Source organism: Dendrobates tinctorius, unplaced genomic scaffold, assembly GCF_039654945.1.
Source record: "Dendrobates tinctorius isolate UK_male_01 unplaced genomic scaffold, ASM3965494v1 ptg000070l, whole genome shotgun sequence".
NCBI lineage: Eukaryota > Metazoa > Chordata > Amphibia > Anura > Dendrobatidae > Dendrobates > Dendrobates tinctorius.
In genome coordinates, this window is record NW_027361738.1 from 92,942,501 (window position 1) to 92,966,643 (window position 24,143).

At 43.5% G+C, this 24,143-nt stretch overlaps 1 protein-coding gene across 4 annotated transcripts in view; it reads right to left on the minus strand.

The window, feature by feature from the left end:
* The window catches only part of ETV1 (ETS variant transcription factor 1), a 73,382-nt gene that overhangs the window by 45,775 nt on the left and 3,464 nt on the right, over window positions 1-24,143 (minus strand). For all 4 annotated transcript variants that reach the window (XM_073582127.1, XM_073582128.1, XM_073582129.1 and 1 more), the window contains one exon: window positions 10,864-10,917. In XM_073582127.1, coding sequence (XP_073438228.1) covers window positions 10,864-10,917 — 54 coding nt within the window. The remainder of the gene's footprint in view (window positions 1-10,863; window positions 10,918-24,143) is intronic.

Genomic DNA, 24,143 nt, shown 5'->3' on the forward strand with positions numbered 1-24,143 from the left:
CTCCCAGAAACTCACCATCTACCGGTCACTGCGGAGGGACTACACACTGGCTCCATACCTGGAAAGGCTACGCCACCCCAAAGACAGGCAGACCCTGAGTATATACAGATTAAGCGCCCACAACCTAGAGGTGGAAACAGGGCGGCACCGACAGACATACAAGCCACGAGAGAACAGACTGTGCCAGCACTGCCAGCAGGGGGCTCTGGAAGATGAGGTGCATTTCCTGCTGCACTGCAACAAATACTCAGCAGTGAGGGACTCCCACTTCCAGAAACTTACCACCCATACCCCAGACTTCCCATCCATGGATGAGGAGAGGAAACTCTGCATCCTACTGGGGGAAGAAGAATCAATGGTGGAGGTCGCCGCCCAATATGTCACCACATGTCATAAGATGAGAGGGACTAAAGACCTCCAAATGGACAATCACTCCCCAAATTTTGCCCCCAACACCCCATCCCCACCCCTGCCACACTTCTTTTCTTGCTTTGGCAACACTAATTGTATTTTGGTCCTGCCAATAAAGCCTATTTGAATTTGAGAGAGAGAGAGAAAAAAAAAAAAGAGAAAGAAAGAAAAAGAGAGAGAGAAAGAGAGAGCGCGCGAAAGAGAGAGCGCGCGAAAGAGAGAGCGCGCGAAAGAGAGAGCGCGCGAAAGACAGAGCGCGCGAAAGACAGAGCGCGCGAAAGACAGAGCGCGCGAAAGACAGAGCGCGCGAAAGACAGAGCGCGCGAAAGACAGAGCGCGCGAAAGACAGAGCGCGAGAGCGAAAGAGAGAAAGAAAGAGAGAAAGAAAAAGAGAAAGAAAAAGAGAGAGAGAAAGAGAGAGAAAGAGGAGAGAGAAAAAAAAATATGAGGAGATAAAAAGAGGAGTGAAAAGAAAGGAGAAAGAAAGAGTAAGAAAAGGAAAACAAAGAAAGATAGATAGATAGATAGATAGATAGATAGAGATAGAGAAAGCTAAAGGAAGAAAAATGAAAACTGAACAATCAAACTTAGAGAGGACCTGTCACCAGGGCAGACGGGGTCAGTCTTTGCTGTTATTTTATTCCCGCTGGTTCTTCGAGTATTCTGTTGATGTTTGTTTTTATAAACTTCCCATAAGTTTTTTTTTTTTTTTCGTGTGGTTTATCAAGGGGGTGGAGCTTACAAGAGTGTCTCTGGGAGCGTTTTAGGCTGTGATCGCTGCCCCCCAGGTAAAGACTGACTCTGCAACCATATGGCGGATTAAGAAAAAAAAAAAATCAATAGTGGAGCAGCGGGAATGAAATAAGACCAAAAATTGGCCACTTTTGATCTGGTGACAGGTTTTCTTTAAAGCCATTGTACTCTATACTAAGACCATCAATCACACATATACTTTACACTACAAGCACCGCAGAACATAAATTATTTCCCCCCTGACACAGAAAAGACTGTAAAAGTCTTAGTCCAAGCCAATTTGGACAATGACCATAAATTACAGCAGTGTAAAATGTATCACATCCTCTGTGGCATTCTGCAGGATAGTATATGGGCAGTGTTAATGGGCTCTGACAAATGATAACACGGGGATAATTTACTCATATTCCCATGTTCTATGTATAAACTGCCAAGAAGCGACAGCTCCGAGCGATGCCAAGACCTGGGCGCGCACTCACATTCTGAAATCTTATACGCTCCAGTCTGTGGAAACCAAATTCATAGTCAGAAATGGAAAATTTTAGCAGAACAACTGTGAAATAAACAAAACAATTATTTTATGGGATGGCGGTATTAGTCACAACAAATGATCCTCTGACTCCTTTCTGTAACACATAGAGAATCCTTTATAATAAAAAGTGTTTCCAGATGATTCTTTATATAAAATACAAGAGAGAAAATAAAAGGAAGGAGAAAATGAAGATGATCACTAACCCACTCCCAAAATATTATGTTATAACTTCCAGTTTCAGCCCACTCACCAACATCATGATCCACACACAACACAAAATCATCATCAAAGGCTCAGCTAGAACCATACAAGAGGAGTAGTAATACAGCAACCCTGAGTAAACACAAAGCCATAGGGGCAGTATTATAGTAGTTATATTCTTGTACATAAGGGCAGTATTATATTAGTTATATTCTTGTACATAGGGGCAGTATTATAATAGTTATATTCTTGTACAGATAGGGAGCAGTATTACAGTAGTTATATTCTTGTACATAGGAGCAGTATTATAGTAGTTATATTCTTGTACATAGGAGGCAGTATTATAGTAGTTATATTCTTGTACATAGGGGCAGTATTATAGTAGTTATATTCTTGTACATAGGGGCAGTATTATAGTAGTTATATTCTTGTACATAGGGGCAGTATTATAGTAGTTATATTCTTGTACATAGGGGCAGTATTATAGTAGTTATATTCTTGTACATAGGAGCAGTATTATAGTAGTTATATTCTTGTACATAGGAGCAGTATTATAGTAGTTATATTCTTGTACATAGGGGGCAGTATAATAGTAGTTATATTCTTGTACATAGGAGCAGTATTATAGTAGTTATATTCTTGTACATAGGGGCAGTATTATAGTAGTTATATTGTTGTATATAGGGAGCAGTATTATAGTAGTTATATTCTTGTACATAGGGGCATTATTATAGTAGTTATATTCTTGTACATAGGGGCAGTATTATAGTAGTTATATTCTTGTACATAGGAGGCAGTATTATAGTAGTTATATTCTTGTACATAGGGGCAGTATTATAGTAGTTATATTCTTGTACATAGGGGCAGTATTATAGTAGTTATATTCTTGTACATAGGGGCAGTATTATAGTAGTTATATTCTTGTGCGTAAGAACCTGAAGAAATCCCATGGGGTGGAGACAAAGTAAAAATGAGCATAATCATTACAACTTGACAGCTTCTTTGATAAATTTATATTTATTCACACTAAGAATCTAAAATGAATGCATTTTTTTTCCTCTATCTCCCCTCACTTTTACCGTAAGGTACATCATGAATATATCTGCATAATCACGTCGGGGATGATCAGTAACACTCTCACTATATCGCCGATAGGAGTTACAACCTTTTTCTGTTATTTCAGGGTGTGATAATGCTTCCACTTTATACAACTTGTGATTTGCTCATTTCGTTCTTGCACTACATATCCTGCATTTATCAGATTCTCATCAATTTTCTCAGGTCTCATGCTTGGAAATCTTTCTTTTTTTAAAATACAACATGGCATTCACTAGGACCCTGCAGAGAACGGATGGGAAGTTGACACATTCTTTCAATCTATTATTTGTTTTAATATTTTGTTATATGGTTTCCTTATACACTACTCAAAAAAATAAAGGGAACATGCAAATAACCCATCCTAGAAATCTCTGAATGAAATATTCTCATTGAATACTTTGTTCTGTACAAAGTTGAATGTTCTGACAACAAAAATCACACAAAAATCATCAATGGAAATCAAATTCATTAACCAATAGAGGTCTGGATTTGGAGTCACACAAAATTAAAGTTGAATGTAAGGTCCTTAAAACAAGTCAAAATGATGCTCAGTAGTGTGTGTGGCCTCCACGTGCCTGTATGACCTCCCTACTGTACAACGCCTGGGCATGCTCCTGATGAGGAGGCGGATGGTCTCCTGAGGGATCTCCTCCCAGACCTGGACTAAAGCATCCGCCAACTCCTTGACAGTCTGTGGTGCAACATGACGGTGGATGGAGCGAGACATGATGTCCCAGATGTTCTCAATCGGATTCAGGTCTGGGGAACGGACAGGCCTGTCCATAGCTTCAATGCCTTCATCTTGCAGGAACTGCTGACACACTCCAGCCACATGAGGTCTGGCAATGTCCTGCAATACGAGGAACCCAGGGCCAACCGGATCAGCATATGGTCTCACAAGGGGTCTGAGGATCTCATCTCAGTACCTAATGGCAGTCAGGCTACCTCTCGTGACACATGGAGGGCTGTGAGGCCCTCCAAAGAAAAGCCACCCCACAGCATTACTGACCCACTGCCAAACCGGTCATGCTGAAGGATGTTGCAGGCAGCAGATCGCCCTCCACAGCATCTCCAGACTCTGTCACATCTGCTCAGTGTGAACCTGCTTTCATCTGTGAAGAGCACAGGGCGCCAGTGGTGACTATTCCAATCCTGGTGTTCTGTGGCAAATGTCACGCGTCCTGCAGGGTGTTGGGCTGTGAGCACAACCCCCATGTGTGGACGTCGGGCACTCAGACCATCCTCATGGAGTCGGTTTCTAACCGTTTGTGCAGACACATGCACATTTCTGGCCTGCTGGTGGTCATTTTGCAGAGCTCTGGCAGTGCTCCTCCTGTTCCTCCTTGCACAAAGGCGGAGGTAGCGGTCCTGCTGCTGGGTTGTGCCCTCCTACAGCCCCCTCCACATCTCCTGGTGTACTGGCCTGTCTCCTGGTAGCACCTCCAGCCTCTGGACACTACGCTGACAGACACAGCAAACTTTCTTGCCACAGCTCGCATTGATGTGCCATCCTGGATGAGCTGCACTACCTGAGCCACTTGTGTGGGTTGTAGAGTCCATCTCACGCTACCACGAGTGTGAACGCACAACCAACATTCAAAAGTGACCAAAACATCAGCCAGAAAGCATTGTTACTGAGATGTGGTCTGTGGTCCCCACCTGCAGAACCACTCCTTTATTGACGGTGTCTTGATAATTGCCAATAATTTCCATCTGTTGTCTATTCCATTTGCACAACAGTATGTGAAATTGATTGTCAATCAGTGTTGCTTCCTGAGTGGACAGTTTGATTTCACAGAAGTGTGATTTATTTGGAGTTATATTCTGTTCTTTAAGTGTTCCCTTTATAATTTACCCTTTATTTTTAGTTTACATTGCTTTCTATCCTTTAGTGTCTGAACCATAGTATATAGCCATATTTCCTACCACTAGAAAGCTCCAGCAGGTGGATGTTTAGGGTCTGAACTTGATCCTTGGAAAAAGAAATCCCAAAAATGTGGATTTTAGCGAAGAGTGGACCAGTTCCATTTTATTTCTTGGAGATTAGCAGTGTATCCTTTATATTTTACCACTTATCCCTCCCATGCATCCATGTTGACTGGAGAAAAATTAGTTGTGCAGGAAGTTATTTGTCTCCTTCCAATTTTGGATTGTTGGAAATCAATAAATCTGAAGAAGACAAAGTGCCATTTTCTGAATGCATTTATTTTTTTCTCCCATGCAGATCAAATAACATGTTTTTTGTTTTTTTTTTGCTTTCTTCCAGCTGCTTGTACAGAGTCAAATCTGCCCCTTTTCCAAAATTTTCCATTACTGATTTATTTTGAAATCTTAAAGCTACAGCAGGAATGTTTTTTGGATATTTCTTGTCATTTCAGGCGTACTGTCCCTTTAAGAAACAGAGCAACACATTTATAAGGCAAATTCTATAAAGCGTATCCCTGTACGCCCGCAGGTAATGGATGTCAGCTTTAATGGTGGATCCAGACCTCAGAGTGTACACAAAGCAGCACATGCAAACCTTAACCGTCTCCACAAATATTAACACTGCGCCGTGTAAAGACAACGCCGAACTGTGTGTGACATGAATAAAGCAAACTGGATGTCCAAACTAAGGGTAATTAGCACTTACAGGGGTAGGAACACCCTTAAGATGTCATTTATGAACAAGAAGAAATAATGTAGCTCCTAGAACAGAGAGATAGATTTCGGAATAAGCGGTCCTGTCTGTACATGAGGATTATCACTATTTCTGGTCATTATAGGACTTGGATCCTGCACTTTCTAATTTTCAGCTGTCTCTGAGCTGATGTGCTGCAGACTAGGTGCTAGGACGAGGGATTCCTGCTCTCATGTCACTATTGAAGATATAAACAGGATATCACACAGCAGTACTGAGCAGTGTAGCTGGGAATCCATCTCTAGTGTGAGACAAACACTTACTAGAAAGCAGCAGCACAGTCTCTCTACCTCTTCGTCGGTCTGCCTTCCCTAAACAGACTTTAATAGGTAGCTGTAATCTAATAATGCAGTGAACAAACAGTCCTCTATATGTTATCAAAAGGAGTTTTCAGAGTGAATGATGATATCAAGAGGCAGGAAGAAGAGGAAGAAGTGGCTTATAGGAGGAGAAAGAAGCATTTTTTTCTGATAGGACATATTACAAACATTCCATAATTTGCACATAGGAGATTCCATAATTTACAACAAAAAATGCTGCAGATATTGGAAAAAGGAATTCATTGTATGTATTAAATATGTACTTTTATAAACCCATACACTGCAGTACTTGTGAAATAATGCTATTTCTGATTATTTCATAACTTGTAACCTGCATTTTTCACTAGTTTTCCCCTCTGCAGGTTCTATCTTTAATTTTCAGCTGTCGCTGAGCTGGTGAGTGGACACTAGGTGCTATGATGTCTCCCATACACTGCACACACAGACATGAGGGATTCCTACTCTCCAGTCTGTATGTAGAGCATATTCACAAGCAACAGCAGCAGCATGGAAGAAAGTATACAGCAGTACTGAGCAGGGTAGTTGTGAATCCAGCACTGGGATAAACTACCTAGAATCTGCATAATCAGCTTCTCTGCATCTCACTCTTCTGGAATCCCGATACCTTAGTGACAGATTAATTTTAGCAGTTTTTCAGAGTGGATGAAGAGTTCAAGTAGCTCATAAGTAGAAAAAAAGGCATATTCCTGAGATTAGATGGCGAATGGTCTCTACTTTGTCATATTTCCAGCGATAAAGAACTGAAGATACACATGTGACCGATATCAGCCGCTCCTCCTGTGGATTTGTAGAATCTGCATAATTTAGGGTTAGTGGCCCTTTAGGCAGCATTTTTGCAGCTTTTTTTATGCAAGCAAGAAGCTGAGTTTAAGAAATCTCATGCACATTCTTGCTTTCTTTCTACTGACTGAATTTGAAAACTGCAGGATGTCAATTCTTTCAGGGTTTTTGCATCATTTTTTTTTCTCACCCATAGAAAGCAATGAGCAACTGCAAAAATGCTGCAAAATGCACAGCAATCGGGTTTTGCTGTGTTTTTTTTTTTTGGCGAGTAAAACTAAACCTTTAAAAACATGTTCTGTAGACAAAACCACGCACGTAATCCACATCTCCTAAAAAATGCAGTAAAATAAAAAAAAGTTAAAAAACGCAGCAAAACAAGCTGAAAAAACACAGCAAAACAAGCTGAAAAAAAAATGCAGCAAAACAAGGTGAAAAAAAAACAAACAGCAAAACAAGGTGAAAAAACACAGCAAAACAAGGTGAAAAAAACAGCAAAACAAGGTGAAAAAAAACAAAACAGCAAAACAAGGTGAAAAAAACGCAGCAAAACAAGGTGAAAAAACACAGCAAAACAAGGTGAAAAAAAAAAAAAAAACAGCAAAACAAGGTGAAAAAAAAAAATAGCAAAACAAGGTGAAAAAAGTTTTGAACGCAGCGTTTTTACTGCAAAGCAAACAGGTTTTGGCTGTACCAAAAAGAAAAAATGTAGTAGAGCTGGATGAGTCATTAAACATTTGGAGATAGTTTAGAATAGGATCATGAAAAGGGACAAACTCATCTCTGCTGCATCTGTATAATACTATGTTACCTGCATGTAAATCTGCAGACATATTACATTACAAATTAAGCTCCGCTATATCCGAATCATGAGACTGAAAACCTCAGCTCTGCTGTAGTTACATAGTTATTAGTGCCAGAGGACAAACTCAGCTCTGCTACATTTGTCATTATGCTACACAAGGACTTTGCACAGGTTTAAAAACCATTTAAGTTATTAGTGTAATTCGCAACGGCGGACTGAAAATTAATGAGAATTTTAGGCACAACCGCAAAACTCGGCAATAAAATCACCAATAAGCTGCAGAGGCAAAATATCCTTTAAGAAAAAGAAGGAACTCTCCACCTCTCCTACGGTCAGTGATAAGGTATGCGAGAGAGACCCCCGAGCTCTGGCTGTTCAGTGCCCCTTCTACAAAGGTGATGTGAACCTCTCCATCTTCACCCCAACAGCAGCAACCTAATTTGTCACAAGGAAACCACCAGCAAGCTGTTTCCAATTATTTTTTTTCCTTAGACCCCACCTACTGTACAGAAGGCACAAACAGGGGCCGCTCCAATACCGCACATTTACAAGCCCGTGTTACACCCCCAGGTAGGATGGGAGACGTCCAGTGCTGGCTCCAAAAGTGAAATTACTCCTCGCTCATGTACAGAGAGGCCAAAATCTGAGGCGGAACAGTATGGTCCTCTTAATGGACAATAGTCGCCCCCCCCCACCATGTATCATGTCCAAGAGAGTGACGCAAAATTCACTACAAGATCCAAATAAACTTGACGTGTGACATTCTTTTGTGAATCCAGAAGAGAGAGAGCGAAAAAGAAAAAAGCGAGAGCGAGCAAAAGAGCGAGAGAAAGAGAGTGAGAGCAAGCAAAGGAGATAGCAAGAGTGAGCAAAAGAGCGAGAGCGAGAGCGAGCAAATGAGCGAGAGCGAGCAAAAGAGCGAGAGCGAGCAAAAGAGCGAGAGCGAGCAAAAGAGCGAGAGCAAGCAAAAGAGCGAGAGCGAGCGAAAGAGAAAAAGCAAAAAAGAGAGCTAGGGAGAGACAGCAAGAGCGAGCAAAAGAGAGAACAAGCAAATGAGAGCGAGCAAAAGAGCGAGAACGAGCAAAAGAGAGAACAAGCAAAACAGTGAGCAAAAGAGAGCAAGCAAAAGAGAGAGCGAAAGAGCGAGAGAGCTAGCGAGCGAAAGAGAGAGCGAGAGAGAACTAGAGAGAGCAAGCAAAAGAGCAAGCAAAGAGTGAGCAAAAGAGTGAGAGCACATGAAAGAGAGCCAGAGCAGGCAAAAGAGAGAGCAAACAAAAGAGGAGCAAAACAGAGAGCGCAAGAGCGAACAAAAGAGAGAAAGTGAAAGAGTGAGAGAGAGAGAGAGAAAGTGAAAGCATGAGAGAGAGCGAAAATGAGTGAGAGCGACCGAAAGAGAGTGAACAAGAGTGAGAGCGACCAAAAGAGTGAGCAACAGCGAGTGAAAGAGAGAAAGAGAAAGCGAGAGAAAGAGCGAAAGCGAGAGAGAGAGAGAAAGCGAAAGAGAGCGAGAGCAAAAGAGACAGAGAGCGAGCAAAAGGGAGAGAGCAACAGCAAGCGAAAGAGAGCAATAGCGAGCAACAGAGCGAGAGCGAGCAAAAGAGAGAGCAAGAGCGAGCAACAGAGCAAGAGCGAGCAAAAGAGAGAGCAAGAGCGAGCAACAGAGCCAGAGCGAGCAAAAGAGAGAGCAAGAGCGAGCAACAGAGCAAGAGCGAGCAAAAGAGAGAGCAAGAGCGAGCAACAGAGCAAGAGCGAGCAAAAGAGAGAGCAATAGCGAGCAACAGAGCGAGAGCGAGCAAAAGAGAGAGCAATAGCGAGCAACAGAGCAAGAGCGAGCAAAAGAGAGCAAGAGCGAGCAACAGAGCGAGAGCGAGCAACAGAGAGAGCAATAGCGAGCAACAGAGCGAGAGCGAGCAAAAGAGAGCAAGAGCGAGCGAAATAACAAGAGAAAGAGTGAGAACGAGTGAAAGAGAGCAAGTGCACAAAAAAGAAAGAGCGCGAACGAGAAAAAACGGTGGCTCAGTGGTTAGCACTGCAGCCTTGCAGCACTGGGGTCCTGGTTTCAAATCCCACCAAAGACAACATCTGCAAGGAGTTTATATGTTCTCCCCGTGTTTGCGTGGGTTTCCTCCAGGTTCTACGGTTTCCTCCCACATTCCATAGACATACTGATAGGGAATTTAGATTGTGAGCCCCATCGGGGACAGTGTCGATAATGTTTGTAAAGTGCTGTGGAATTAATGGCGCTATATAAGTGAGTAAAATAAATGAATAAAGTGCGAGAGTGTGAAAGGACAGAACGAGAGAAGGAAAAAGTGAGAGAAAGAACGAGAGAGAAAGAAACAGAAAAAGAGAAAAAGAAGAGAGTAAGATAGAAAGAAAGGACGAGAGAAAAAAGAATGAGAGAAAGAAAGAACAAGTGAACAGAAATGTACATCTGTCATTGGAAGTTGGGAGATATTGCTGCTACTTTTTGGGAAACTACAATACAAATTACGGAAATTAAATAAATTAACAAAAACAAAGATATTTCCAAAAAAAAAAAAAAAAAAAAAAAAAAAAAAAAAAATCGACAAATTCCTGAGGCTTAAAAAAAAACATAGAACTTTGTTCTAGTCGATTTCCTTCATGTGACCACTGATCTGTATAAGCCAGAGCCATCGGCCTCCTGCGGCCGCTCCGTCTGTGGACGGTTCTGATAACGCACAGAGCGTAATAAAGGAATATGTAAAAATGACAAAGTAACAGAGAAATATCGATGTCAATGAAGCCCCAGATTAGGACAGAGGGGCCTCTGGCAGGTTTGCCCCCTCCCCATTCACTGCAACAAGGGAGACTGATGATGGCCATTTACCCAAAGGGTCAACAAGGGGAGGAACAGGGGAAAACTAGCACAAGAAGCAATTCCTATGAAGAGAGGACGGCAATAGCTGGACAGGGGGTGGAGGGTATGTTGCCAAATTCTGCAATGTTGCATCCTCTCTTTTGTTCACATTAGTTCAGCTTATTCAGTCATGGTCCCGAGATGGGACACCGGCAGAGAGAAGATCTAAAGGAGGCCGGTGTAGCGGTCACTGCCACACAAACAATGGGTTAAATTGATAATCCCTTCTGCTACATCTGTCCATATAAACACAGTGATCTGCGGAATGTCGGACTCCATTAATTTCAGGTTTGCTTCAGTACTCACAATTCAAAAAAAAAATAATACAAGCTACAGTTATAGCAGAGTAACGGCGGTACACCGAGGAGGCGGAGTACTCACAGTTATCAGCCTGGTAGTCTGGAACAAACTGCTCATCGCTGTCCGGCACCTGAGCTGTAAAAATGGGAAACACAAAAAAATAATCAGGCAACAACAGAGCAAAAAGACACAGATCTAGGAAAATCATCTCACTTTTTATCATAAAACGATTCACATGTTGCAAAATTATCGGACACAACAGCGACTGGCAGGAATGCAGTTTTACATGGGACTGCTAGTAAACTAACAATATTAGGACAATTAATGCCTTTAATGACAATTTCAGCTCTGCTACATCCGCACATTCCGCTTTAGAATCCATATATATATATATATATATTCACACGGACACACATTCTTCCACTATGAGCACATGGTAAATCACACACAGCGTAACATCCATCTGTAGACCCGCGGTCGGCGCTGAATCTACCGATTGTGCGTTTATGTAAATCAGCTTTGTCTCCGCGAGCGATCGAATGGAATCGCCGGACGTTTAGACAGTGAAATAAAGTGTCATTGTGCCGATCATTAACGTTACTAATGTTTCCGCAGTAAGAGATACGGGAGCATCTCATGGACTCTGATGAAGACGCATGGCCAAAAGTTGTCAGAAAGTTATAGAAAGTTCCCTGGAATTAGAAACTTTCTAGGAAACGTTTCGCTGAAAACGCTTTGTCTGGTGCACGGAAGGGACGATGAAATCTCGGTTTGTAGAATTTGAGTTCTCAAGATGCAGCTTTTAGAAGATGCTGGGGGTTGTAGTCAGCGATACCTATGAAAAATAGATATGGGAGAGAAATGCCATAACCTGCTGGGAGTTGTAGTTTTACAGACGGACCAATAGAAGGAGATACAATAAATAGATAAGAGATGGATACATGATATATGTATAGAAATAGATAGGAGCCAAGAATGGATGAAGGACACTATACTGACGCTAGATATTAGACATAGATCACACTCATATCTATCGCTTTGTATTTATCTTGTATCCATCTTCCATTTTTCTATCACCATCATTTATCTACAAGATGGAGATATGATAGAAAGATAAATGCAAGATATAAATGGATAGAACAGATGATAGACAGAAAATGTAGAAGAAAATAAATATAATCCGACAGATCAATAGAAGGAATCGATAGATACAATATAGATCTGATATGATTAGACAGATGGAAAATAATGGTAAAAAAAAAAAAAAAAGTGCGTCAATAAAAGTTTTGCAAAAGCAAAAAAAAAGAAAAAAAAAAAAAAAAAAAAAAGAAGAAGTGCTATATAATCCAGGAGGACATTTTAGGAAATGCCACTGAGCATCTGAATGACAGATCCCAGTAATGCAAACAAGTCATTAGTACGTCCATGGCACAAACAGAGTTAATGCTGCCAAATGGTCTCTGCTACATCATCCTCGGATTACACAGCCATCAATCACCACAAACGAGAAGAAAAAGCAGAGGAGACCAATATTAACCCAGTATTCTCTGCACTCCTTAAAGGGACAGTAAACCCAAACTATCTCATCTCTGTTTTCTGGGTGGACGGATGCAATCTATTGTCTCCGTTATCAGCCATTTAAAGTGGAATGATGGAAAGAAGTACAGAATGGCCGTGCTACCCCTGCTTCACTTCACACATCTCCAGTTCTGAGAACCTACAGAGACATTTATGCTGCTAGCGATGGCTGATATAAGGTTAGTAGTACACATCTACAGTCGATGCCCCGAACCCCCGACAAGGTCTTATATTATAATAGTCAGCGCTATATACGTGGCAATCAAGTCACTGTGCAATACTCCCATTATACCAATATAGTAGACTCCCATAGACTCCCATTATGCCACATTAGGGTCCCATAATATCATCATAGGCTCCCATTATAATTACCAAAGGGTCCTGTTACACCACAAAAGGCTCCCATTATACCACCATAAACTCCCAGTATACCACCGAAGGCTACAACCATTAGAGTCCAGTACATATTGGAAGCCTATGTTGGGCAAAGACAATGAAGACCGCTATAATCTGGTCAAAATATTATGTATATTTTAAGCCTGAAGACCCCAATTCTCATAGTTGAACGGATCCAAGCTTAGTTGCCAGGGATGTTACATAAGACAGAGATAAGTGGCTGCCACATTGTCTCCCGCGCCTCTTGTCCGCCCCACCTTCGGAAAAAAAAAAAAAAAAAAAAAACAACAACAAAAAAAAACTGTGGGATTTTCAAGTAATTATCTAATGTCCGTGTGTACGGACCGGTATCCAGATGTAACCTCTGACAGACGATACATGGGGATACACGTGTGTACGGACCGGTATCCAGATGTAACCTCTGACAGACGATACATGGGGATACACGTGTGTACGGACCGGTATCCAGATGTAACCTCTGACAGACGATACACGTGTGTACAGACCGGTATCCAGATGTAACCTCTGACAGACGATACATGGGGATACACGTGTGTACGGACCAGTATACGGATGTAACCTCTGACAGGCGATACATGGGGATACACGTGTGTACGGACCAGTATACGGATGTAACCTCTGACAGGCGATACACGTGTGTACGGACCAGTATACGGATGTGACCTCTGACAGGCGATACATGGGGATACACGTGTGTACGGACCAGTATACGGATGTAACCTCTGACAGGCGATACATGGGGATACACGTGTGTACGGACCAGTATACGGATGTAACCTCTGACAGGCGATACACGTGTGTACGGACCAGTATACGGATGTAACCTCTGACAGGCGATACATGAGGATACACGTGTGTACGGACCGGTATACGGATGTAACCTCTGACAGGTGAAACATGGGGATACACGTGTACACGGACCGGTATACAGATGTAACCTCTGACAGGCGATACATGGGGATACACGTGTGTACGGACCAGTATAGGGATGTAACCTCTGACAGACGATACATGGGGATACACGTGTGTACGGACCGGTATACGGATGTAACCTCTGACAGGCGATACATGAGGATACACGTGTGTACGGACCGGTATACGGATGTAACCTCTGACAGGTGAAACATGGGGATACACGTGTACACGGACCGGTATACAGATGTAACCTCTGACAGGCGATACATGGGGATACACGTGTACACGGACCGGTATACGGATGTAACCTCTGACGGGCGATACATGAGGATACACGTGTGCACGGACCGGTATACGGATGTAACCTCTGACAGGCGATACATGCGGATACACGTGTGTACGGACCAGTATACGGATGTAACGTCTGACAGGCGATACATGAGGATACACGTGTGCACGGACCAGTATACGGATGTAACCTCTGACAGGCGATACATGCGGATACACGTGTGTACGGACCAGTATACGGATGTAACGTCTGACAGGCGATACACGTGTGCACGGACCGGTATACGGATGTAACCTCTGACAGGCGATACATGGGGATACACGTGTGTACGGACCAGTATACGGATGTAACGTCTGACAGGCGATACATGGGGATACACGTGTACACGGACCGGTATACGGATGTAACCTCTGACGGGCGATACATGAGGATACACGTGTGCACGGACCGGTATACGGATGTAACCTCTGACAGGCGATACATGGGGATACACGTGTACACGGACCGGTATACGGATGTAACCTCTGACGGGCGATACATGGGGATACACGTGTGCACGGACCGGTATACGGATGTAACCTCTGACGGGCGATACATGAGGATACACGTGTGCACGGACCGGTATACGGATGTAACCTCTGACGGGCGATACATGGGGATACACGTGTACACGGACCGGTATACGGATGTAACCTCTGACGGGCGATACATGGGGATACACGTGTACACGGACCGGTATACGGATGTAACCTCTGACGGGCGATACATGAGGATACACGTGTGCACGGACCGGTATACGGATGTAACCTCTGACAGGCGATACATGGGGATACACGTGTACACGGACCGGTATACGGATGTAACCTCTGACAGGCGATACATGCGGATACACGTGTGTACGGACCGGTATACGGATGTAACCTCTGACGGGCGATACATGAGGATACACGTGTGCACGGACCGGTATACGGATGTAACCTCTGACGGGCGATACATGGGGATACACGTGTGCACGGACCGGTATACGGATGTAACCTCTGACGGGCGATACATGGGGATACACGTGTGTACGGACCGGTATACGGATGTAACCTCTGACGGGCGATACATGAGGATACACGTGTGCACGGACCGGTATACGGATGTAACCTCTGACAGGCGATACATGGGGATACACGTGTACACGGACCGGTATACGGATGTAACCTCTGACGGGCGATACATGGGGATACACGTGTGCACGGACCGGTATACGGATGTAACCTCTGACGGGCGATACATGAGGATACACGTGTGCACGGACCGGTATACGGATGTAACCTCTGACGGGCGATACATGGGGATACACGTGTACACGGACCGGTATACGGATGTAACCTCTGACGGGCGATACATGGGGATACACGTGTACACGGACCGGTATACGGATGTAACCTCTGACGGGCGATACATGAGGATACACGTGTGCACGGACCGGTATACGGATGTAACCTCTGACAGGCGATACATGGGGATACACGTGTACACGGACCGGTATACGGATGTAACCTCTGACAGGCGATACATGCGGATACACGTGTGTACGGACCGGTATACGGATGTAACCTCTGACGGGCGATACATGAGGATACACGTGTGCACGGACCGGTATACGGATGTAACCTCTGACGGGCGATACATGGGGATACACGTGTGCACGGACCGGTATACGGATGTAACCTCTGACGGGCGATACATGAGGATACACGTGTACACGGACCGGTATACGGATGTAACCTCTGACGGGCGATACATGAGGATACACGTGTGCACGGACCGGTATACGGATGTAACCTCTGACGGGCGATACATGAGGATACACGTGTGCACGGACCGGTATACGGATGTAACCTCTGACGGGCGATACATGAGGATACACGTGTGCACGGACCGGTATACGGATGTAACCTCTGACGGGCGATACATGAGGATACACGTGTGCACGGACCGGTATACGGATGTAACCTCTGACGGGCGATACATGAGGATACACGTGTGCACGGACCGGTATACGGATGTAACCTCTGACAGGCGATACATGGGGATACACGTGTACACGGACCGGTATACGGATGTAACCTCTGACGGGCGATACATGAGGATACACGTGTGCACGGACCGGTATACGGATGTAACCTCTGACGGGCGATACATGCGGATACACGTGTGCACGGACCAGTATACGGATGTAACCTCTGACAGGCGATACATGCGGATACACGTGTACACGGACCGGTATACGGATGTAACATCTGACAGGCGATACATGGGGATACACGTGTGTACGGACTGGTATACGGATGTAACCTCTGACAGGCGATACATGTGCACGGACCGGTATACGGATGTAACCTCTGACAGGTGAAACATGTGCACGGACCGGTATACGGATGTAACATCTGACAGACGATACATGGGGATACACGTGTGTACGGACCGGTATACGGATGTAACCTCTGACGGGCGATACATGGGGATACACGTGTGTACGGACTGGTATACGGATGTAACCTCTGACAGGCGATACACGTGTGCACGGACCGGTATACGGATGTAACATCTGACAGACGATACATGGGGATACACGTGTGTACGGACCGGTATACGGATGTAACCTCTGACAGGTGAAACATGTGCACGGACCGGTATACGGATGTAACATCTGACAGGCGATACATGGGGATACACGTGTGCACGGACTGGTATACGGATGTAACCTCTGACAGGCGATACACGTGTGCACGGACCGGTATACGGATGTAACATCTGACAGGCGATACATGAGGATACACGTGTGCACGGACCGGTATACGGATGTAACCTCTGACAGGTGAAACATGTGCACGGACCGGTATACGGATGTAACCTCTGACAGGCGATACATGAGGATACACGTGTGCACGGACCGGTATACGGATGTAACATCTGACAGGCGATACATGAGGATACACGTGTGCACGGACCGGTATACGGATGTAACCTCTGACGGGCGATACATGGGGATACACGTGTACACGGACCGGTATACAGATGTAACCTCTGACAGGTGAAACATGGGGATACACGTGTACACGGACCGGTATACAGATGTAACCTCTGACAGGCGATACATGAGGATACACGTGTACACGGACCGGTATACGGATGTAACCTCTGACAGGTGAAACATGCGGATACACATGTGCACGGACCGGTATACAGATGTAACCTCTGACAGGCGATACATGAGGATACACGTGTACACGGACCGGTATACGGATGTAACCTCTGACGGGCGATACATGAGGATACACGTGTGCACGGACCGGTATACGGATGTAACCTCTGACAGGCGATACATGCGGATACACGTGTGTACGGACCGGTATACGGATGTAACCTCTGACAGGTGAAACATGGGGATACACGTGTACACGGACCGGTATACGGATGTAACCTCTGACAGGCGATACATGCAGATACACATGTGCACGGACCGGTATACGGATGTAACCTCTGACAGGCGATACATGCGGATACACGTGTGTACGGACCGGTATACGGATGTAACCTCTGACAGGCGATACATGGGGATACACGTGTGTACGGACCGGTATACGGATGTAACCTCTGACGGGCGATACATGAGGATACACGTGTACACGGACCGGTATACGGATGTAACCTCTGACAGGTGAAACATGGGGATACACGTGTACACGGACCGGTATACGGATGTAACCTCTGACAGGCGATACATGCAGATACACATGTGCACGGACCGGTATACGGATGTAACCTCTGACAGGCGATACATGCGGATACACGTGTGTACGGACTGGTATACGGATGTAACCTCTGACAGGTGAAACATGGGGATACACGTGTACACGGACCGGTATACGGATGTAACCTCTGACAGGCGATACATGCAGATACACATGTGCACGGACCGGTATACGGATGTAACCTCTGACAGGCGATACATGGGGATACACGTGTGTACGGACCGGTATACGGATGTAACCTCTGACAGGCGATACATGGGGATACACGTGTGTACGGACCGGTATACGGATGTAACATCTGACAGGTGAAACATGGGGATACACGTGTACACGGACCGGTATACGGATGTAACCTCTGACAGGTGAAACATGGGGATACATGTGTGTACGGACCGGTATACAGATGTAACCTCTGACAGACGATACATGAGGATACACGTGTGCACGGACCGGTATACGGATGTAACCTCTGACAGGTGAAACATGTACACGGACCGGTATACGGATGTAACCTCTGACAGGTGATACATGCGGATACACGTGTGCACGGACCGGTATACGGACGTAACCTCTGACAGGCGATACATGCGGATACACGTGTGTACGGACCGGTATACGGACGCTTCCGTGCTGCAGAGACCCTGATATAATCGCTATTTGGAGACAGAAGCGGAAGCCTGTTTTCGCTTTATTATTAGCGGGTGCGGAGGTGGAGATGGGAGCTGCATTAACATCGACGTGCCAGATCCAACCCACCCCCAAGATGTCACGCTTTTTACTAGAAAAATCAACAGAATCAAGGAAATATAATGGAGCTTTCAGAAAGAACCTCCTGACAAGTCGTCTCATAAGGAAGAAAAATAAAAAAAACAAAATTAAGGAGCATAACCGGCACCGGACTTGGGGGGGAAAAAAAAGGGAGCTGGAGATTAAATGGTTAACGTTTTAATTAAAACGAGCTCTATCCACTGTAACAATGACCTGCAGCCAAAGAAGACAGAAGATGCGTGAGTCACTCTCTCTGCCAGTGAATGAGACAGCTGATCCTGTGCGATTTCTCAAAGAGAGGAGCCGAGCAGGACTGGAGTTCTGCCTCCATTCACAAAAATACACACAGAAGTCCAGCACTGAGCGTGTGCTCCAGCCTCACGGTCACACCCCGCTGCCGAAAAGGGAGCAAAAACAAAAAAAATATAAAAACTAAAGTCAAACTCCTGCAGGACGTCTGGAGGAAATGAGAAAAGGGGCTTAAAGGAGCAGCAACCCCGAAGTCTGGAGATTGTGGCGATTATTGGGGGCGGGGAATTAATGTACTTTAGCTCTTTAAGGCTATGTTCACATGTTGCGTTTGTTTGCAAATGAACAGCTACTTTTTCTCATAGCCTTCGCCGGCACGATATTTCAGAAATCTCATGCACAGGTTTGTTTTATTCTTTTCTTGACTGAATTGGAAAACTGATGGTATTTTTTTTCTAAATCTGCAGCTTGTCAGTTCTTCCAGCATTTGTACAGCTTTTTTTTCTCATTTCCAAAAAAAAAGTGCAAAACTTGCATTTTGGCTGCATCATTCCCAAGAAATTAGGTTTTGGGCTTCAGAAATCAAAAATGCAACATGTGATCATAGCCTAAAACTCACTACAGTCGGTCTCTACTTTGGTTGATAACAGAGAACAAAAGCCTTTACCCGCCTGTTTCTCAAGAATGATAAAAGAGGCCAACAGTCACCGACACGACAAAAGATCTTCGAGAGTTTTTTGTACTTCGTTCTAGATGAATGTTCCCCAAGAGGTCATAAAGCGGGCGTCCGATCTGGGAAACACGTTGGTGATCTCACTAGGTTACGGGAGGGATTTTCATGGAAAAAATATTGTTGGACTGAGCAAAAAAAGTTTCCAATCCTTGACCAGTGATCAAAGAGGATTTGCTCGATTGAAGATGGTGTGCTCGTTTGACGTCGATCAGAGGTTTTACGACGACCCGATCGAGTCGGCGGATTCGTTACATTTTTACAAATCTGTCTTCATGTGTAACGATCAGCCCGATTATAACGGATCGATCGTCCGCCGGATCGTCACCATGCCTGACCAGACTAGCAGAACACGGCAAATCAAAGTGGCAAATGACAAGCCAAATTTGGCCAGTGGCGCCATGCGTTTGTTTCTTTCTTGTCAGGCGACAACAGCCACCAAGCAAAGATAAAAATATGACGTAACAGATTTTTTTATGGCAGCAGTCCCCCGCCGGAAAACAAGTTTCTAAAGATCGTCCACCAAAATGGTTCAAAGCAGCTCACTTTCCGCTTTTCATATAAATGAAGCAAAAGCATGGTGTGGGGGTGAAGCACAACCCCACTTAAAAACAACATGATTTTACATTAATAGCCCCCCACCCAATAAGAAAAACGATCAACCTTGGCTTAGAGTGTACATCGGCCTCAAGGAAAACTACCTGACTCTTAAACCTTCTACCATAGAGATAAAACTTGTAAAATGGGGAAAAACTTTTAAAGCATGCCTGAAACTGAAAGGCAGAAGATACGGATTAGACATTACAAAATTCTTTTTGACAGTGAGGATGATCAATGAGTGGAACAAGCTGCCACGAGAGGTGGCGAGTTCTCCTTCAATGGAAGTCTTCACACAGAGGCTGGACAGACATCTGTCTGGGATGGTTTAGTGACTCCTGCATTGAGAAGATGGTTGGACGTGATGACCCAGGAGGTCCCTTCCAACTCTAACATTCTAGGATTCTATGATAAAGCCTCTAAAACACATCCCATCACCCATTGGGCCGCCATCGAGTGCAGCACCGGTCACTTCCCATTGGTCGGTAAGCCGAAGGGGAGATTAGAAACGTCGGCGATAAATAGATACAATGTTACTAAGAATCTTCCCAATAGACCAAATAAGTGAGCATGCCTACCCCCAATAAACCCAACGATATCGCCCCCTGATTGTTTGAAGCTTTCATAATTTTGGAATATTTTTTTTTTTCCCGCTGAATGAACATCGATAGGCAGAGACGTATTTAGTCGCAGGCAGATTTTCACCGGTGAGAAGCGACTGTCACCAGAGCTACCGGTCAACTAGAACCTGCCGGAGTCTATTCACACGCGGCAGAATTTACTGGCCGTCCTATCATCCGTATAAGACATGTAGAAGTCTATGGGATGCAAATACATCCTAACTTTTCAAATGGCTGAGACTTGTAGTCTCCCAGGAGCTAACGAGCCACAGGTTGTTATCCATTGACCGCATGTTAGGGGTCAAAATAGTTTTTATAAGTTTGCAAAGTATAAAGAACCAGAAAAAAAAAAACAAAACACATGTTCAGTGAAGAGGTCTTGAGTTGGGTTAACATGGAACAAAGCATCACGTTACATCATATGTAATCGGTGCTCCCTCGCCGAGACACGAGACGTGGGGACAAAAAGCCTCAGGGCATATTCACACGCGGCAGATTCCTTGCAAAAATCTCTGCAAAGGAAAACCAGTGAATGGTGTGTCTGCAGCAGGTGCATGGTTCTCTGCAAGGAGAAAGAAAGTTGTAGAAACTTCACCAAGTTGCCTTGAGTGAACTCGCCCCCTTCGACATCCACTCGAGGACATAACATGGCGATCATTTTGCATCAGGACTATTTTACATTTTTATCTTCATACTAAAAAGCCTTTTCCATTACTACAAAATAGTCCAAAAAGAAAAGCAAAAATGTCTAAAATCCCCTATTTGTTTTTTTTTTTTTTTTTTTTTTTTAGGACAAACTGAGAACTATCTGCCACTCCTTATTAAAAAGTCTCTAGTCTCAAGGGCGGTCTCTGTACATTAGGGGGGGGGGGGGGGGACAATGAAAACAACATGTAAATGGTAAATGGTCAACGGCACAAGTCACCTGCTCCAATTCTTGAAAAACCACAAAAAAAAAAATAAAAAAAAAAAAAAATATGGAAAAACAAAAAAAACAAAAACAAAACTTACCAAGAACTTTGCAGCTCTCGGAGCAGATGTAGTTTAATCCATATCGTACATGAACGTCGTTCCACGAGTAGTTGGAGCACAATGTCACATTGCTGCAAGGTTGTCAAAAACTCACTGGCCATGTAGGAGTCAAGTCGGAGTCATGATAAGTCAGCCCTCCTCCCCTACCCATGGCCGGTGGTCACCTAAGTATGTCAACAAGAATTGATCTTCCTGATCTGTACAGGTAGAGGTAAACAAGCAGCCTAAAGTATGCCACAAAGCCAACATTTACCTCCATTTTGTGAATTTTGGGGGAAGCAAAAGATTTCTATAAAAGCATAAATATGGGAAAAAGAAAGAAAAGAAAGAGAACAAGAGAGAACGAGAGAGAGAAAGAACAAGAGAAAGAATGAGAGAAGGAAAAAGAATGAGAGAAAGAGAAAGAGAGAGAGAGAGAGAGAGAGAGAAAGAAAGAAAGAAAGAAAGAGAAAGAGAGAGAGAGAGAGAAAGAGAAAAGAGAGAGAAAAAGAAAGAGAGAGAGAAAGAGAGAGAAAGAAAGAGGAGGAAAAGATTAGAGAGAGAAGGAAAAGAATAGAGAGAGAGAGAAAGAAACAGAAAGAAAGAAAGAAAGAAAGAAAGAGAGAATGTGAGAAAGAACGAGACAAAGAAAGAAAAAAAAAAAAAAAAAAAAAAAGAGAGAATGAGAAAAAGAGAGAAAAAAAAAGGGAAGACTGAAAAAGAGAGACAGAAAGAGAGGATGGAGAGATGAACTGATACATTAATTTGACTCTACAGGGCATTCGATTTAGCAAACAGGGATACCGTAATTTTTTTATCTACATTAGGCTTCAAAATCAATTCCAAAATTAGCCATGGCGCCTATTAGTGCAAAGAAAAGTTTAAGATTTCATCGCCCCAATTGAAAAAGGGAAAACAATTAGAAAAGTAAATCACAACTATGGAAAGCAGGAGATGTGGGTCTGGATCTATAGGGCAGGGGATGGGTTAACCAGGATATGAAGGGATCAGATTCCGCATTGAATGGTGGAACGCTAATGATATTATCGAGGTTTAACTCTACGAAGGTTCAATAGTCGTACCTGCAGGGGGACAAGTCAACGAGCTCGGTCACGGCCGACATGCAAGCCATGAAATCCCAGTATAGACATATGCGATGCTCTACGTACAGGGTAACATTTTGGGAACCAATCTATGGAGATAACATCTATGAGACTACAACTTAAAGAACTTTCATAAGCCATGCGTCCCGACCTCGTTCCTCAATACTAATTTTGTATACACTTTCAATTTTTGCATGGTAGACAATATGATGTAGTAAAAATAAATGAATAGAATCAAAATCCAGTCCAAAACCTATTAATAAAGTCCCAAGCACCCCAACGAAAAAATAAAAATCACATTACACTGTAAGAATATTTCCAAAGCCAAAAGTTACCATTTTCAGCAAGTTTAGAAACTTGTAAAAAATTCAACTAATAAGCAGAATATTATGTAAAGTTGCCATCTGTAATACAAACACTATATCTAATTTTTAAATCCACTGCGATATAATATCTGGATAAAAGGCAATGTGCAATGTGTCACCATCTTTTCAGTTCGCCATTTAAAGGTATCAACCACTGAGGACTCTGAATTCTGAATATTTTTGGATAAAAGGCAGTGACTATAATAATAACTCAGTATTAATACCATGAGATAATAATAATATAGAAAATCCAGAGCCCCCGAGACACAGAAATATTCTACACAAGGTCTATAATAAAAACGTGCCCCAACAGGTAAAGTCTACACCTGGTGTTCCGGAATCATCGGCTTGACGAGTCATCCTTCATGGACGCACCGTGGTGGAAACAATGATTAACCATCCAACAATCGAGAATAATACTCAGTATATACCATATTATCTGGTTAATAAAGACTTTTCTTACATGTGACACTACCTTCTAGGTTTAGATGACGGAAAAGGTTTGCACATTCTTCAAAGAACCTTTCAGTGTCAAAGTATAATCAACCTAGTCAAGACTAGATGTAACTTTGGGACAGATCTTCACAATACGACAATGCTTCTGTCTTTTCTATTAAATTCCAAAATTGAAAAAAAAAAAAAAAAAAAAAAAAAAAAAAAGAAATTGAAAATCCATCAGGGTAAAAGTTTAAGGTCGGTCAATCAACCTCCATACTGGAAACTATATAGATTTCACTGTCCTATAGACACACAGTGGTCTTATGGAACATATATAGATTTTACTGTCATATCCACAATATTCTTATGGAGAATGAAGCTATAAAATAAAAATAAATCGATATATTCTACCGCAGAGAACTTCAAATACAGTAAAAGAAATAAATGTAGCAAAAATATAGAAAGCTGCTAAAAT